Source organism: Coenobita brevimanus, chromosome 27, assembly GCF_032717465.1.
Source record: "Coenobita brevimanus isolate Jiangsu-jjx chromosome 27, ASM3271746v2, whole genome shotgun sequence".
NCBI classification, from domain to species: domain Eukaryota; kingdom Metazoa; phylum Arthropoda; class Malacostraca; order Decapoda; family Coenobitidae; genus Coenobita; species Coenobita brevimanus.
The window spans coordinates 21,738,724-21,754,746 of NC_136980.1; the positions used below are offsets into that span (position 1 = coordinate 21,738,724).

Sequence of the window (16,023 nt, forward strand, 5' to 3'; positions counted from 1 at the left end):
CTCTCTGCCCGAACAGACCCATCAATCACAGACAAGCAAGTGTTTTGCAACACCAAAGCGCGGGGAAGAATAAAAAGTTTTGGTTCCTGGATGGACTGTGCATATGCATCTCTTCATCCATTTAACAGGAACACCACAATAGGCTCCACAGCGCTGTAAATGACTTCCTGGTTTACAAGAAACCATTAGGTCTGTCATTCAAAGTAGAGCCAGCTGAAGTGAAATGATAAATAATAGTATGTAAGAGAAAAGACCGGAAAAATATGAAAAAGGGAAGGCAGATACAGAAATGGAATGATAATGGTCATGGGAGAAGTAGACAGCACTTCAGCAAATGAATGAATGACGGTTGCCACGACTTCCTTGACTTGTATATAAAGGCCACATTCGATGTGGCTGGAGAGAATTCATAAGACGTTTTCCTTAGCAATTCATTCTGCACATTATATCTCGGTATCCTGTTGCTTGTTACTGATACATGACGACATTAGAACGTTATAATTAACACACAAGGGAAAGTACTGTAAATGGTCATTATAAAACATAAATCACTATGGAAGATGTGCTACAAAACCAGACACGTCACTTAAAATATGGCAATAAATCTCAGTTTGCCGGGACGGAACTGCCTTTGTTGACTGTATGGCAGTCTAAGTCTATGATAACCAAGCAGTGTGTAGTAGTGTAAAATTATGCTGATCAGTAAAATTTATCAAGACCACATTGTCATACTGTCAGTCTCCCTGGCAGTATCTTTCCTGTTCCAGGACTGTTGATACGAGTTTGGTACCCGTACACAGTGAAGAGAGCATCAGCCTTTTCCACCATTTGACTGGCATCTTTTACTTGACAAATTTTTTTCTGAGACTATAGCTCAGCAGACCATGACTTTATTAACTGCATGTGCAGCATAAGGTCAGTTATCCCCTCTCGAGTGCGAGGGGTCTCGTCTTTCTCTATCCATTTGTCAAAGTAAGTGGCACAACGATCAAGGAACTGGACAGCAGTCTCCTTTTCTTGGAGAGGTGCCCTCGTGAACTGACTCCTGTCATCATCGACCATGAGACTGCACACTTTGATGAGTGTGGCCTTCATCACTTCATAGGTGAGATTGTCACCACGAATTCTGTGGAGGATATCGAGGGCAGGGCTCTCAAACAAGCTAAGAAATTGGAGCCGCTTAGCTGCCTTGTCCACCTGGTACAGGTGTGCCATGTCCTTGAAACGAGCTATGAATGGCTTGAATCGCTCGCCTTCCTTGTATGAAGGAAGCTTGAGGCATGGGGTTGCCAAAAAAGGTGCTGGGAGAGCACTCGTGGACCTCGGGTCAGCTGCACCAAATGTGCCCGATGCCGAGGAGTCTTGCTTGAGCTTCAGCACCTCAAGCTCGTGTTTCTCACGTGCCTCGCGCTCAGCACGCTGGTGTTCACGTTCTTTCTCACGTTCCTCGCAATGAATTTTATGCTGTTCGTGGGCATCTCTACAGTTTTGCTAGTCATAAGTGTACCACGAAAGCACATAGTCATTCATTTCCTGAGGATTTGTAAGGCCCATATCCTTGGCTTCCTGTATGTATGAACCAGCTGTCATGGTGCTAACTCAAGCTGAGAGTGAATGAACTAGAGACTGATGTACTGACGGCTGTTTCGGAGTCGAATGCTAATAACCGAAAATCAAGAATATAGGCACAAGCTAATGCAGACCAGTTTTATCTAGCTAAACTGGTAAGAAAAAAAAAAAAATTACAACTGGTTGGAAAAAGACTTTTATATAAAATTAATACAGCAAAATCAATAGCCACCAGCAAGCTGGTCTCTATAAACTTTAATGATTAATACTAATAACTAGCTATGAGTGAGAGTTTATCATTTCCTTAATAACTTTAATGCTAGGAGTTAATATCCTGGAACGAGGTCGCCAGATGTGAAGGGCGGAAGTGAAATATGAATTAAAAATTACAAATAAATCGTCAGCTGTCACAGAGGAATCGACTTATGGAAGCAAGTAGTACGTTTTTACTTCATTCTGGCTTACTTCACCGATTCTCTAAAGACGAGAGTTTCATAAACTTTCTCGACACTACATAGCAGAGACTAATCACTCAAGAATGCTGAATTGTTGATACTGTTGTCCTCTGAGAAAGTGTCCTTACCTCTGACAATCGATAATTAATACAAATAGAGACATATTCTTGCTGGTGATAACTCCTGTCTGGCACAACAGATTTATGAATTAATATGAAAGAACTGGCTTAACAACCAGTCGTGATTAATATGAGATAAATTTGTGCAAACTGGGAGTAAGGAAATTAAGTAAACATATGGAAATGTATAATGCGATTATTACATTTAATCGAGCTCAAGGAAAAGAACTGTAAATTTATTAGTTACATCAAAATAAATTTATGTTACAACAGAAACTGAACAAGTAAATTCATTATCTCAAGCAAAGTAAATTCACTCACTCACTCACTGAAATAAGTCGCTAATAATCTTAAGCCTAGAAAACACAGAAACAAAATACTGATCAGAGGAGAAAATGGAGTTGTGGCTGCAATGAGACTGGGCGGCTCTGCAACTCAAGGTGCTACAATTTGCACTGCTGACGTCCATTGTTGCCGATCACCAACTCGGTGGGGAGATGTGGGGGTCGTAGAACTGCTAGAGACTGTAGCCGCTAAGACGGGGTCTTGCTTCTCTGACTGTTCATGACGTCCTCTTCCCGTTGCAGCACTACACCATCTGACTAACTAATGTTCTCACGCCAGCCACAAAGCAAAATATATGATCACCAGAAGTAGGCATGCCAGCTGGATGGCCTGGGTAAAGCTGCAGTACCTGGAACCAAGTTCAGACTTTTAGATGAGCCACCAGGGAGGTGTGCCAGGGGACAGGAAAGCACAACCGAACTCAGTGGAAGTGGTAATGACTGTTTTCTAGCCCGACCCAAGCCTCGCCACAGAAATATATATCTGTGTTTTGCTTCCATGTGCGTATTGTCAGCTATATTGTGCACTTTAAATTTGGACTAAAACTGCCATCATTAAATCGTCAATGGTCAGCTGCAGCAAGAGATTAACATGTTGAACCGTAGCTGTAACAAAAGATTAGCATATGTAAAACTGCTGTCTCTTCATCCTCAACGTTCAGCTGTAACAAGAGATTAACACTACTTAACTGCTATCTCGCCATCTGGAACCTTAACTATAGCAGTGAATTAGTATGACTATAACTGCTATATCCCCATCCTGAACCTTTACTGTAGGAAGAGGTTAGCATCACTTAAAAATGTGATCCCTCCATCCTAGACACTCAGCTGTGACAAGAGACTAGCTCGACTAAAACTGCCATCTCCTCATTCTGAACTTAAGCTGTAGCAAGAGATTAGCACGACTGAAATTGCTATCTCTTCATCTTGAATCTTAGCCTCAGCAAGAGATTAGCACGACTAAACAGCTATTCTCTCCATCCTGAACGTTCAGCTGTAGCAAGAATTTAGAACGACTAAACTTCTATCTCTCCATCCTGAACGTTCAGCTGTAGCAAAGAATACGGAGAGGTTATGGAGACAGTCACAAAATGTAATGGAATGAATCGGGAGCCGAAGTATAACCTTTTCGTATGAACAGGGTACAGAATTTAAGCTGAAAGAAGACAAAAAGAAAATCTCTAAAGTTGCACAAACAATATTACTCTCGATATTTTGCCAAACATTCCTACAGCCAAACATTTGGTGCTTGAGTTTTGCAGCATACTGTCCATTAAGAATACACAACTAATGCATGATGTACATATAAATCACCAGAAACGAATGCGAGTTTCACCACAGTTATTTCAATCAGAGCTTGAAGTATCGAGGTTAAAAAGTAAGAATACATCTTGGAGAATGGAATAATATATGAACCGCCAATGAGCATGACGATATAACCATTGAGATATCAGTGAAAGACTGGCACAAACAGTGGATATATTAGAATATGTAAAAATACAATTTAATAATATGTAAACAGTATGACTATCAATGAGGAATTAAATATTTAGGAATTACTGTTATAGGTAAACATATGTTCACTTTGTTATCTAAATATGGGAAGTTATTCAACAAAAGAAAGCATCGTCAAAGTACACAGAAGGCGTCTGTAGAAAATATTATATGTTGATGATATGCCTGATCTTCCTCTTTGAAAAGAATTTGAATTAACACAGGGAGTTCAGCGTCATAGTCGAAATACAAGAGAAAGTATTAAGTGGGCGGTACTACGGAGATAGATGGCAAGCTGGTGGCAGGGAGAGATGGATTTCCCGTTTCATCAGTCTTCAGGATATGTTCCTGACCATCTCCCTTTGCCGAATCTTCTCACTGTTTTCATTAACACAGAGTGTAGGCCACCATGCTTTCATAAACCTCTACCTCCAATCTCAACACTACACTACATGCACATAAATATAACACCTTCTTCCATCATCCCTTATTTTTATGAATGGAGGACACCCGTAATCTGGAGTATGAATTATTTTTGTATTTGTATTTCCATCCTCTTTTTATCTTCTTGAAGCAAAAACATCTGGGTCACGGCCTAAAGAAAGTTTATAGCCCATTTCGTTAGCCACAGAACATCAAGAATTAGGATCAGGATGCCAACATGAGTTTATTCGACGTATTCTGGGAGAATGTTTGGCTGGTTTCCCTATCGGTTACTCTTGTGTGAATATAGGCCATGATATTATTCTATAGGTAAAATACTGCCCGGCGAATCAGCGTTGCATCTCAACACTTATTTCTTCTGATATTCGCATCTTCTACGCCTTCTCTCCTCTGTACCCTCTTTCCTTCCACACTTTACTTTTAAGGTGCTTTTCTTGTCAGTTATACTAAGGGCATGAAGATGTTGGGGGTGAGAACTGTTTAGCCGGTGACTTGGACAGGTAACGGAGGAACATTACATTAAGCAAAATATTTCTAAAATGCATGGGAAAATTTACACAAAGGAAAAAAATGGTAGTATTGGTTGCAGAGTATACTATGTATTTTTTATAGCTTACAGGCTGCATACGAAACTATCTGAACTGCTAAAAACAAATATAATAAAATATAGCACACCTGGGTTTCACGGTTATATATCAACGCATGACATTAAAGGCATTATGATAGTAGCTGCAATAAACCAGATGCTTTATAGGGAGTTTATTGTAGGACTCTGATCATAACAGTCATGGTAATAACTAAAGGCTGGATGTGAAGACCAGGGGCTGATCCGGCACTGAGTAGAATGAGAAGAAGGATAAAGAAAGAAAAGAAATAAATGGGAAACTTGCGTTCTATATATAGCTTTGCAATATTGTTCATTGTCTTACCTGTCCATATTTTTTTCTTTTTTTGCAACCTGAGTAATTATTGAGGAAGTCAAAAACTGTTGACTCATCTACTTCCACCACTGAAGACTTACGTATCGAGTCTAGATCGGAATCTTTATAAAGGCATTGCAAGTATAGCTATGACCAAAGACAAGTAGACTCAGCAAAACCTCACTTCCGTCAATACGAAAATCCATGTCACATTGGAACCTCTGACAACGTTAACATCTACACTACGATAACGCTTTCTTTATTCTGTTCTTGCTACCACAAGACGATTTTATTCCTTTAAAGACTTTTCGAAATCTTGTGGATTTATGTAAATAGATAAATCGGTAGATATATCTACATATAAACATATATATTGTGCATTGTTCCATTCATTACCACGGGACTCTCCTAAGCTGAAGAAGTCGTCTGGGGGCAGAATGAATTAAAAACAACGTCCTCGACATGAAATGGTCGATTTTTTAGTCATCATGACAGGGTTCTCAGTATCATTTGGTTCAGTAACATGCCATGGCCTGGGGGAAAATAGTGGGGTTCGGTCATCATTGTACTTTACTGCCCAATACTTCATATTGTTGCACAGTGTTAACGTCGTAGTTTATGTATAGTATTGGCAACCATATTACCACAGAAGGTAACGTTTTAGTCCCTTCTGTGTGTGTGTGTGTGTGTGTGTGTGTGTGTGTGTGTGTGTGTGTGTACCTTTCCATGTATATGACACCAGTCCTCCATTAGTTGGCATCATTCAACATCTTGAAATGAATTGGAGCAACATTTTCTCTCCACACCTAGCACAATCCTCATTCCAATCCTGACAACTTTCCTTCAAAATCAGTCTCTTTTCCTCCATATCCTGACATGTCAAAACTCGGATGTCGTTCTCCGTTTTCTGACATCATCTATAAATCTTACCTCATTCCGCCGGATCCTGACATCATACCCATCATCATTTTCCCTTCGCTTCTGACATCACCTGCAAAAAAGATCTTCATCCCCATAACAATTAAATGTGTTCCATAAATGGCCGTCAATAATGAAAGGGTTGTCCACACCTTTGCATACACAGTTATAATGACACGTGTCTTATAACTATCGCTGTTACACACACACACACACACACACACACACACACACACACACACACACACACACACACACACAGACCGCCTTTTCACATTATCACCTAATAAAACACACACACACACACACACACACACACACACACACAGACCGCCTCTTCACATTATCACCTAATAAAACACACACACACACACACACACACACACACACACACACACACACACACACACACACACAGATTGGCCTTACGCCAGTGTGAGACTGCCAGTGCAGTAGCGTGTCAACAGCCGTAATGTCAGCGTCAGCCACCACATCGTCATGCACACTCACAGGCAAAATCGCTCTTGTCACAGGTAACACTGTATGCATTTTATCATATACAGGAGCTTGACTTCCTCTACTGAATGATCGATTTGTTAATGTTTTTGCAGTTTTTCGAAGGTACAGGAGATGTGTGCCTTCAAGTGGTGGCACAGGTATAACCTGTCTGCAAAGCTGCCTTGTTATACGAACGTCCCTCAGCTATTTCCCTATCCCCCGAAAGTAGGATGGTAGACTGTCTGAGGACTACTTCAGCCTTCACTCAACCAGGTTAACGTTAAAAGTGAACCAGGGGCTACAAGAACTTCTTCTGCTACTGCTGCTACCACAAGATGATTATTGTTAATGTGGGAGAGCGTCCCTGCAGTGATGGAAAGTGGAGGTGATATTTAACTCCACCATATCGAAAAGTCTTCTAAACTACATAGGAAGGTCTGTAAGTAGTGAGAATAGTCGTATATGGGAAAAATTGGTTATAGGTGTGGGCGAAGTAATTCTTCGGGCTCAAACTAAATAGATTTAAGTATGATTTTTTAAAGTTATAAAATACCTTTCGCTGTAAATAGATCGAAATCTTATGGTAAGCCCTTAATTGCGAGAAATTTTCCCTTAAGTGAATAAAATCGTCCGTCAGCTGCAAGAAGTGTACAGCAAATCATATAAAGATTGTGTCCCCCCCTGTGGCGGGGGGGGGGACACAATCTGGCCGCACTATGGGGTGGTAGTACTACTCTGCGGACAGGTTGTGTTAAGAATACTGCCACCGTATTCCCTGCGTGTCGTAAAAGGGGACTAAAAGGGGCGGGGTGAGGGGACTAGGGACCCCCTCCTCTGTTTTTTAGTTCCTAAAAAGAGACAGGCCAGAGAAAGGGATGGGAGATGGAATTATCCCCGTACCCTGAAGATTGGGTCTATGAATGTGCGTGGATGTGGTACGATTGAGGCTAAAAGGGAGGAGATTGGGAGAATGTTTGTGAGAAGAAAGTTGGATGTGTTAGCTTTGAGTGAAACGAAGATGAAAGGGAAGGGTGAGTCTATGTTTGGAAGTGTGAATGGAAGATTGTCAGGTGTTGACAGAGGAAGGGCAAGAGAAGGTGTGGCCTTGTTAGTGAGTCCGGAAGTACAGCAGTGTGTAATTGAATGGAAGGAGGTGTCATCGAGACTGATGTGGGTGAAAGCGAAATTTGAACGTGAGTTGTGGGTGTTTGTGAGTGCATATGGGCCTGGTAGTGAAAGGGATGAAGAAGAGAGGGAGTCTTTCTGGAATGATGTTGATGAGTGTCTGCAGAGTTTTGGAGCGAATGTGAATGTGGTAATGATGGGAGATCTGAATGCTAGAGTGGGAAATGTAGCAGTTGAAGGTGTAGTTGTATGCATGGTGTGCCTGGAAGAAATGAAAATGGGGAGCGAATGATAGCGATGTGTGTTGAGCGAGAGATGGTGATTGGAAATACGCTGTTTGAGAAGAAAGATATTTATAAGTATACATGGGTGAGACAGGAGAATGGAAGGGTTGTTGACAGAGCTTTGATGGACTATGTGGTTGTGTCTAGGAATGTAATAGGAAGATTGTTGGATGTGAGAGTTCTGAGAGGGGAGGGTGGAGGTATGTCTGACCACAACCTGGTGGAGGGAAAGTTAAGAGTAGGTAAGAGATGGGTGAGAGCTAGGAGGGTTAGGTGTGGCAGGGAGGTTTTGAAAGTGAGTGAGTTGGATAAAAGAGAGAAAAAGATAGAGTATCAGGAGAAATTGAAAGATGAGTGGAACGAAGTGAAAGATCGTGAAAATGGCAGTGTGGAGGAGGAATGGCAGTTATTTAAGAGTGCTGTGGTGGGGCATGCAGAAGAGGTGTGTGGTGTGAGACGTGTGGGTGGTGGTGTAAGAAAAGGAAGTGAATGGTGGTGCGAGGAAGTAAGTATGGCTGTGGCTGAGAAGAGACGTGCATATGAAGTGTGGCTGCAGAGGAAGGATGAGATGTCATATGAGAGGTATAAGGAAAAGAGGAATAGGGCTAGAAGGGCTGTGCGTGATGCTAAAGTGGCAGCAGATGAGAGGTGGGATAGGCGGCTGACAGAGAATTTTCAACAGAATAAGAAAATGTTTTGGAAGGAGGTGAAAAGGGTGTGAAAGGGAGAGTCTGGGAAGGAAGAACGAGTGAAAGCAGAGGATGGAAGGATGTTAACTGAGATGGATGCAGTAAGGAAGAGATGGGCAGAGTATTTTGAAAGATTGTTAAATGTAGAGGAAGAAAGGGTGGCTGAGATTGTGGTGGATGGAAGGGTGCAAGGAGTAAATGTGTTGGGAGAGTTGAATGATTCTTTGATCACGAAGGAGGAAGTGGAGAAGGCAGTAAAGGAGATGAAAACAGGGAAAGCTGCAGGTATGGATGGGTGTGCTGTGGAATGCCTTAAGGGTGGTGGAGTGACTATTGTTGACTGGTTAGTAAGATTGTTGAATGTGTGCTTTGTGAAAGGTATGCTGCCAGTTGACTGGGCAAGTGCTTGTGTGGTCCCGTTGTATAAAGTCAAGGGTGATAAGTATGAATGTACTAGCTTTAGGGGTATAAGTCTGTTGAGTGTTGTAGGTAAGGTGAATGGCAGAGTGTTAATTACGAGAGTTAGAGAGAGTACAGAGGGAGTGATTGGTGATGAGCAGTGTGGCTTTAGGAGAGGGAGGGGATGCGTGGATCAGGTGTTTGCGGTGAGACAAGTGTGTGAAAAGTATTTAGTGAAAGGCAAGGATGTGTTTTGGGCATTTATGGATTTAGAGAAAGTTTTTTTTTTTTTTTTTTTTTTTTGCCTATCGACCATTGAGGCCGGAGCCCCTGGTCATTAAGGCAAAATATATACATGTATATACATTTACACACACACATATATATATATATATATATATATATATATATATATATATATATATATATACACACATCCATGCATATGAACATACACACTTTCATGCACACGTACATATATATATATAATAATTTTTATTTTATTATTTTTTTGTAATTTTATTTTTATTTTTATTTTTATTTTTTTTTAACCTTATATTACTTATAAACTAAAATGCCTAATGTAAAGACTCTAAAACTAATCACCTAACAGACAAATCGCTAACCTATACTAAATCCTCAGAGACAAATAACTAGACCTACACTAATGGTAAAAAAGCCTCGACCAAGAGATCACCATCGACTGCAGATATGTAATGCCATTCTACATTACATACCTGCACTCATCACCTGGTGACTGTCAGTCGAGGCACAGCCTAATATAGGAGACATCAATATATGAAAGGGAACCAGACGAGTCAGGATCATTTCCATATACGTCAGCTGTCGGCCCTAATTAGAATATCTTAAGCAAGATGGTATAATGTATTTACATAATTTGTACAAAAGTGAAGAACCTCGGCCAGCAGACCACCATCGACTGCGAGTGCCCAATACCTTTCTATATTGCACACTTGCACTCATCAGCTGGTGACTGTTAGTCGAGGAACGGGATTTAATGTAAGGGACATCTATATTAGAAATAGATCATTGGGAGGAGGAACTATTTCAAATATGTCAACTGTCAACCCTAATTAATATTACAATATATACATATTTACCGTCGATAAAAACCATAACCACACAGTAAAAAAGTTACATCACTCTGATCAGTCCGGTCTCCCTCAAGAAAGCCATCAATTTATCAGTCATAACAATGTCCCCATCACCCAGGATGGTGGAAAGGGTGAAGGGGACGTCTGCTGCGCCGCAGTAATTTATAAGTGAAGCACGTTCACGAATAAATCGCCGACAGCGCAGGATGATATGACTGATAGATAACACCGCATCACAGATGTCACAGTGCGGTGGGAAGCGTCTTTCCATATAAGGTTTCATATGTGTTAAAACGGTGGCATTAAGCCGTAATCGTGCCAACACTTTTTCTTCCAGGCCATCTGGAACAAACATACTCCCAGAGTGGCAGTGGGGGGGACCATAAATGCCCCCGCCATCTGCCCCTCTCCCGGTGACAACTCGAGGTGCCTGGAACCACTGTCTGACTCTCTTCTTCTTCATTTCTGCAACATTCGCGGCCTTTCATATAACTTTCGCTCTGTTGAGCACCACCTCTCCTCCTCTAAACCTCACCTTCTTTTTCTAACGGAGACTCAGCTATCTGAGGCAACTGACAGCAAATCCTTTTCTGTATCCTCCTACTTTCTCTATACTCATTTCAAAGCCAAAGGTGGCTGTTGTATATACATACGCAACGACTTATCTTGCTCTCGTGTTCCTGAACTTGATTCTTCTGAATTCTCCACACTCTGGCTTCGGCTTTCCTGTCATTCTCTGACTAAATATATCTGTGCTGTTTACTTATCCCCTAATTCTACTGACTATCAAAAATTCTTCGACTATCTTACTTCTACGATGGAACACATTCTGTCCATTTCTCCTTTCTCTGAAATCTTCATTCTTGGAGATTACAATGTTCACCACCACCTTTGGCTCTCCTCTCCTTTCACGGATCCACCTGGTGAACAAGCCTACATCTTTTCTATCCTTAATGACCTAGAGCAGCTTGTACAGCACCCTATCCGTATCCCTGACAGCCTTGGAGAGAGCTCCAACATACTTGACCTCTTCCTCACAACTAATCCTTCTGCTTACTCTGTTAATCTTTTCTCTCCGTTGGGCTCCTCCGATCACAACCTTATTACCTTAACCTGTCCTATCACTCCGGTACGGCCTGTGGACCCTCCAGGGAAACGTCGTCTGTGGCATTTTGGAGCAGCGGACTGGGAGGCCCTCAGGCAGTACTTCTTTTATTTTCCCTGGAATGATTGTTGCTTCCATGGCCGTGAGCCATCTGAGTGTGCTTTGCGCATTACGAGGTTATTCTCTCGGGCATGGAAGCATACATTCCTTTCTCATATCCTTTGACTAACGCAAGAAAGCCTTGGTTTAATCACGCTTGTTCTAATGCTGTCCACAACAAAGAGAAGGCCTACAAAAGGTACCAGAGCCAACCCACCCCTGAATCACATCATCTTTATGTTTCTGCCCGGAATCGTGCTAAGTCTGTTCTTCGCTCTACTAAAAATAATTTCATCCATACTAAATGCTCTCAACTCTCCAACTCGAATTCTTCCCGCTCCTCCTGGCACCTTGCCAAAAATCTTTCTAACAACTTTACCTCATCATCCTTCCCTCCTCTTTCCTATTCTGATGGTTCTGTAGCTATTTCTTCTACTGATAAAACAGATCTCTTCACACAGACTTTCTCCTCCAATCCACCTTAGACGATTCCGGTGCTGTTCCTCCATCACTTCTCCCCTCTGACTTCCTCATGGCTGACATTAAAATTTCTTCAGTTGATGTATTTTCTGCCATCACTGGCCTCAGTACTAACAAGGCATATGGGCCTGATGGGGGCCCTCCTGTTGTTCTCAAGAACTGTGCTTCTGTGCTTACACCCTGCCTAGGCAAACTCTTTCGCCTTTGTCTGTCAACTTGTACCTTTCCTTCTTGCTGGAAGTTTGCTCTCATTCAGCCAGTCCCAAAGAAGGGTGACCACTCCCAACCCTCCAATTATCGTCCAATTGCTTTAACGTCCTGTATTTCAAAAGTTTTCGAGTCAATTCTTAATAGAAAAATTTTAAGGCATCTTTCCTATCACAACCTTCTTTCCGATCGTCAGTATGGGTTCCGTCAGGGACGCTCCACTGGCGATCTTCTCACCTACCTTTCAGACTCCTGGTCATCCTCCTTTCGGGACTTTGGCGAAAGCCTTGCCATTGCACTTGACATCTCAAAGGCTTTCGATCGAGTCTGGCATAAATCTTTCATTTCCAAACTGCCCTCCTATGGTTTCTATCCTTCTATCTGTGCCTTCATCGCTAGCTTCCTTTCTGGTCGTTCTATAGCCGCTGTTGTAGACGGCCATCGTTCTTCTCCTAGATCTATCAACAGTGGTGTTCCTCAGGGCTCTGTCCTATCACCAACTCTCTTCCTTTTATTCATCAATGATCTTCTAAGCTGGACATCTAACCCTATCCACTCATACGCTGATGACTCCACCCTTCACCTTTCCATTCGGTTCCCGCAACGCCCATCTCAACAGTTACTTCAAGAAACGACGGATGAGGCTATGGCACACCTAATGTCTGACTTGGCTCGTATCTCTGACTGGGGTAAAAATAATATGGTTGTCTTTAATGCATCTAAGACTCAGTTCTTACACCTATCAACCCGACAAAATCTTCCACAGGTATACCCACTAATGTTTAATAATATTCAGCTTAATCCTGCATCATCCTTGAACATGCTTGGGGTTTCATTTACTCGGGTTTTATCTTGGAAAGATCATATTACATCTCTTGCAAAATCTGCTTCCGAGAGATTGGGTGTGCTAAGCCGACTCCGCTCTTTTTTACCCCTGCACAATTGTTGACCTTATACAGAGGTTTTATCCGCCCCTGTGTGGAGTACAACTCTCATGTGTGGGGAGGCTCCCCACATACAGCTCTTCTCAATAGGGTGGAGTCAAAGGCTTTTCGTCTCATTAACTCTCCTCCTCTTACTGACTCCCTTCAACCTCTGTCTCTTTGCCGCACTGTTGCATCTTTATCTCTTTTCTATCGCTACTTTAATGGTCACTGCTCCTCTGAACTGTCTACTTGCATTCGTCCATCCTTCCAATATCGCCACACTATGCATAAATAACGTACAAATAGATATTAACCATCCATATTCAAAAGTAGATCGCTAAAGCAGGTGTCAGGAAGCTGCCTTAGCCGATGAGAATAAGAGCCAAGGTCAGTAGACGTACAGACGATAACACACGACTCTTATCCCCCACTGCATGACATGTTGCTTGCAGTATATTCTTGCAGTTGCCTCACGATTTCATTCCCCCTGGTAGAGCGCCCTAACACTGAAGGAGTCAATGAATGATGTAGCACACTCTCCAAATCGACAACTCTCTCATTAGCTGAGTACAATTTTGAGATAGTCACAGTATAACAAATTCCTTACTCGGATTGAAGAGGCTGATGATGATGTTCGTTTGATATTTTATTCCACCTACCGCCAAACGATTTAATATAACGTAGAATGATTGAAGGTGATGAATATTGAAAACAATGTGCTGATAGTCTTCTCAGTTTCCTTGTAGCTGTTATTTGGTAATTATTTCAGATAATTTCAATACGAAACTACCAGCACAAGAAGTAAATAAACACAATGAGAAAGTAGCTTAGTAATTAACGTTTTCAGATATTAGACCATTAAACTGGTATTTGTTAAAGATCTTAAGTCCTTAGGATGACTCCTAAATCCTTACGGGTGCCCCTAAACACAGGAGAAATCTCAGGAACTACAGTATTTATAAAAACACGTTAGCGCTGTGACTTCCCACATCTCGGGGCCTAGTTAGGAATGGTGGGCACCTGTTACAAGGACTGGAAAGTTTCTCACAAGCGATAGAGGAGGCAAGATGGCCGACCAACAACAAATGCGAATTCGTCGCCCACGACATTTTCTCCCTCGCAGACAATTGTTATGTGTAGAATGATGGTACACACACACACACACACACACACACACACACACACACACACACACACACACACACACACACACACACACACACACACACACAATTTCCAGGTGGTCTAGTATCTTCTGGCAAAGGTGTTAAATTCCTTGTGAAAATCTTGTATATAGTTTTTAACACTCATCCAAAGGCAGCAGCTATTTGACGTCCACACAGCCAATGAAGTCAGCAAAGGTATTGGTGCGTATACTATACATATTCAGTTGATCTCGGGTAAACCTCAGTGTTGTCTGAACAACATAATTATTACTGAACAACCCAGGTTTTTCCGCCATAATTGTCAAGGTACTGTATGGCACCTACGGATGGTATATTTTTCTTTAGAATCTGGTAACAATTTTATTACTTGTTAGATTTTCTGATGGAAATTTTCATGATGTCAGTGTAATGCAATGATGGTTACAGGACGCTGAATTAATGCTTGAGATAAAACAGTTAGTCCCAGTGATGACGGCAAAAAACCACCTACTCCAAGATAACATGTTCGCGTGATGATACCACTTCAGAGATAGCTATGACTACCCGGCTCCGATACAGAAGTCATGGATGCATGTGCTGTTGCAGGAGCTGAAGTAGTAACTTCAGGACGCAATTATTGGGCTAAGTATGCGGAAAAATGATATATCAGCACGAGTCCACCTTCAGCTGTTATGGAGCTACAATTACTGTGTGCTTTATGTGTGAAAAGTTTCTATCATAATATATCCACAGACTTACAAGTAACTGTATCTCCGTTACGGTTTAGAATTGGACTCATGTTGATATATCCTTTTCCTCAAAATCATCCCAAGAATTTTATGAAGTCGTTACCTAAGTTGTGAGGCACTGTAAATATGTGCTTTTATTCATACATACGTAAGTACACAATCATTGATGCAAATCTGCCTGCCTATGTATTCATCTCTCTCTCTCTCTCTCTCTCTCTCTCTCTCTCTCTCTCTCTCTCTCTCTCTCTCTCTCTCTCTCTCTCTCTGTATGTGTTACAGGGAATTCGTATAACCATTAATTTCATGAAATCTCTAGGGAAATTATTAAATGACTTAAAACTTCCATGGGTTAATTAAGGTTAGGTTAATTTAGAGAGAGAGAGAGAGAGAGAGAGAGAGAGAGCATTATCTGTTTTATACATACTGATTATTTTAATGATCACTTAGGCTTCATAATGTTTTCGGAGCCCAACCCTCAGATTTACATGTGACGACTCTTCACTTCGTTTTCTTAGGCTTCGATCAACTGACGATGAATTTCCTCTCCAGATACATTTGTTGTTTTCAAAAATCATATTACTGCACAGACACCTTCTTTGTACCACTGCTCCAGCATGGTGACTATTATTTCTTGGCTGCCATCTCCATATGGGTACTGTACAGTGCTGCCAACTGACAGACTTGCTAACCGTAAATAGCAATATTTCTTTTAATCAAATCCGATAATTTTAGTCTCAGTTATAGCAATGCTTTGTGTCTTGAATACTTACTTCAGGACTGCGCCGCATACATACATAAATACATACCTAATGGTGATCTTCCTGTCTCTTTTCCCTTCACCACCAATGACATTCTAAACTACCTGCTTGACGGATGTTTTCTCGTAAGACAGAGGCTTTGTAGCATATCTCTTACCAGTATGTTGTGGACAAAACACAA

At 41.5% G+C, this 16,023-nt stretch overlaps 1 protein-coding gene across 1 annotated transcript in view; it reads left to right on the forward strand.

The window, feature by feature from the left end:
• Positions 1–6,735: 6,735 nt before the first annotated feature.
• The window catches only part of LOC145394494 ((3R)-3-hydroxyacyl-CoA dehydrogenase-like), a 60,165-nt gene continuing 50,877 nt past the window's right edge, over positions 6,736–16,023 (forward strand). The window contains exon 1 of the mRNA XM_080268342.1: positions 6,736–6,796. Within this exon, the coding sequence (XP_080124468.1) occupies positions 6,736–6,796 (61 nt within the window). The remainder of the gene's footprint in view (positions 6,797–16,023) is intronic.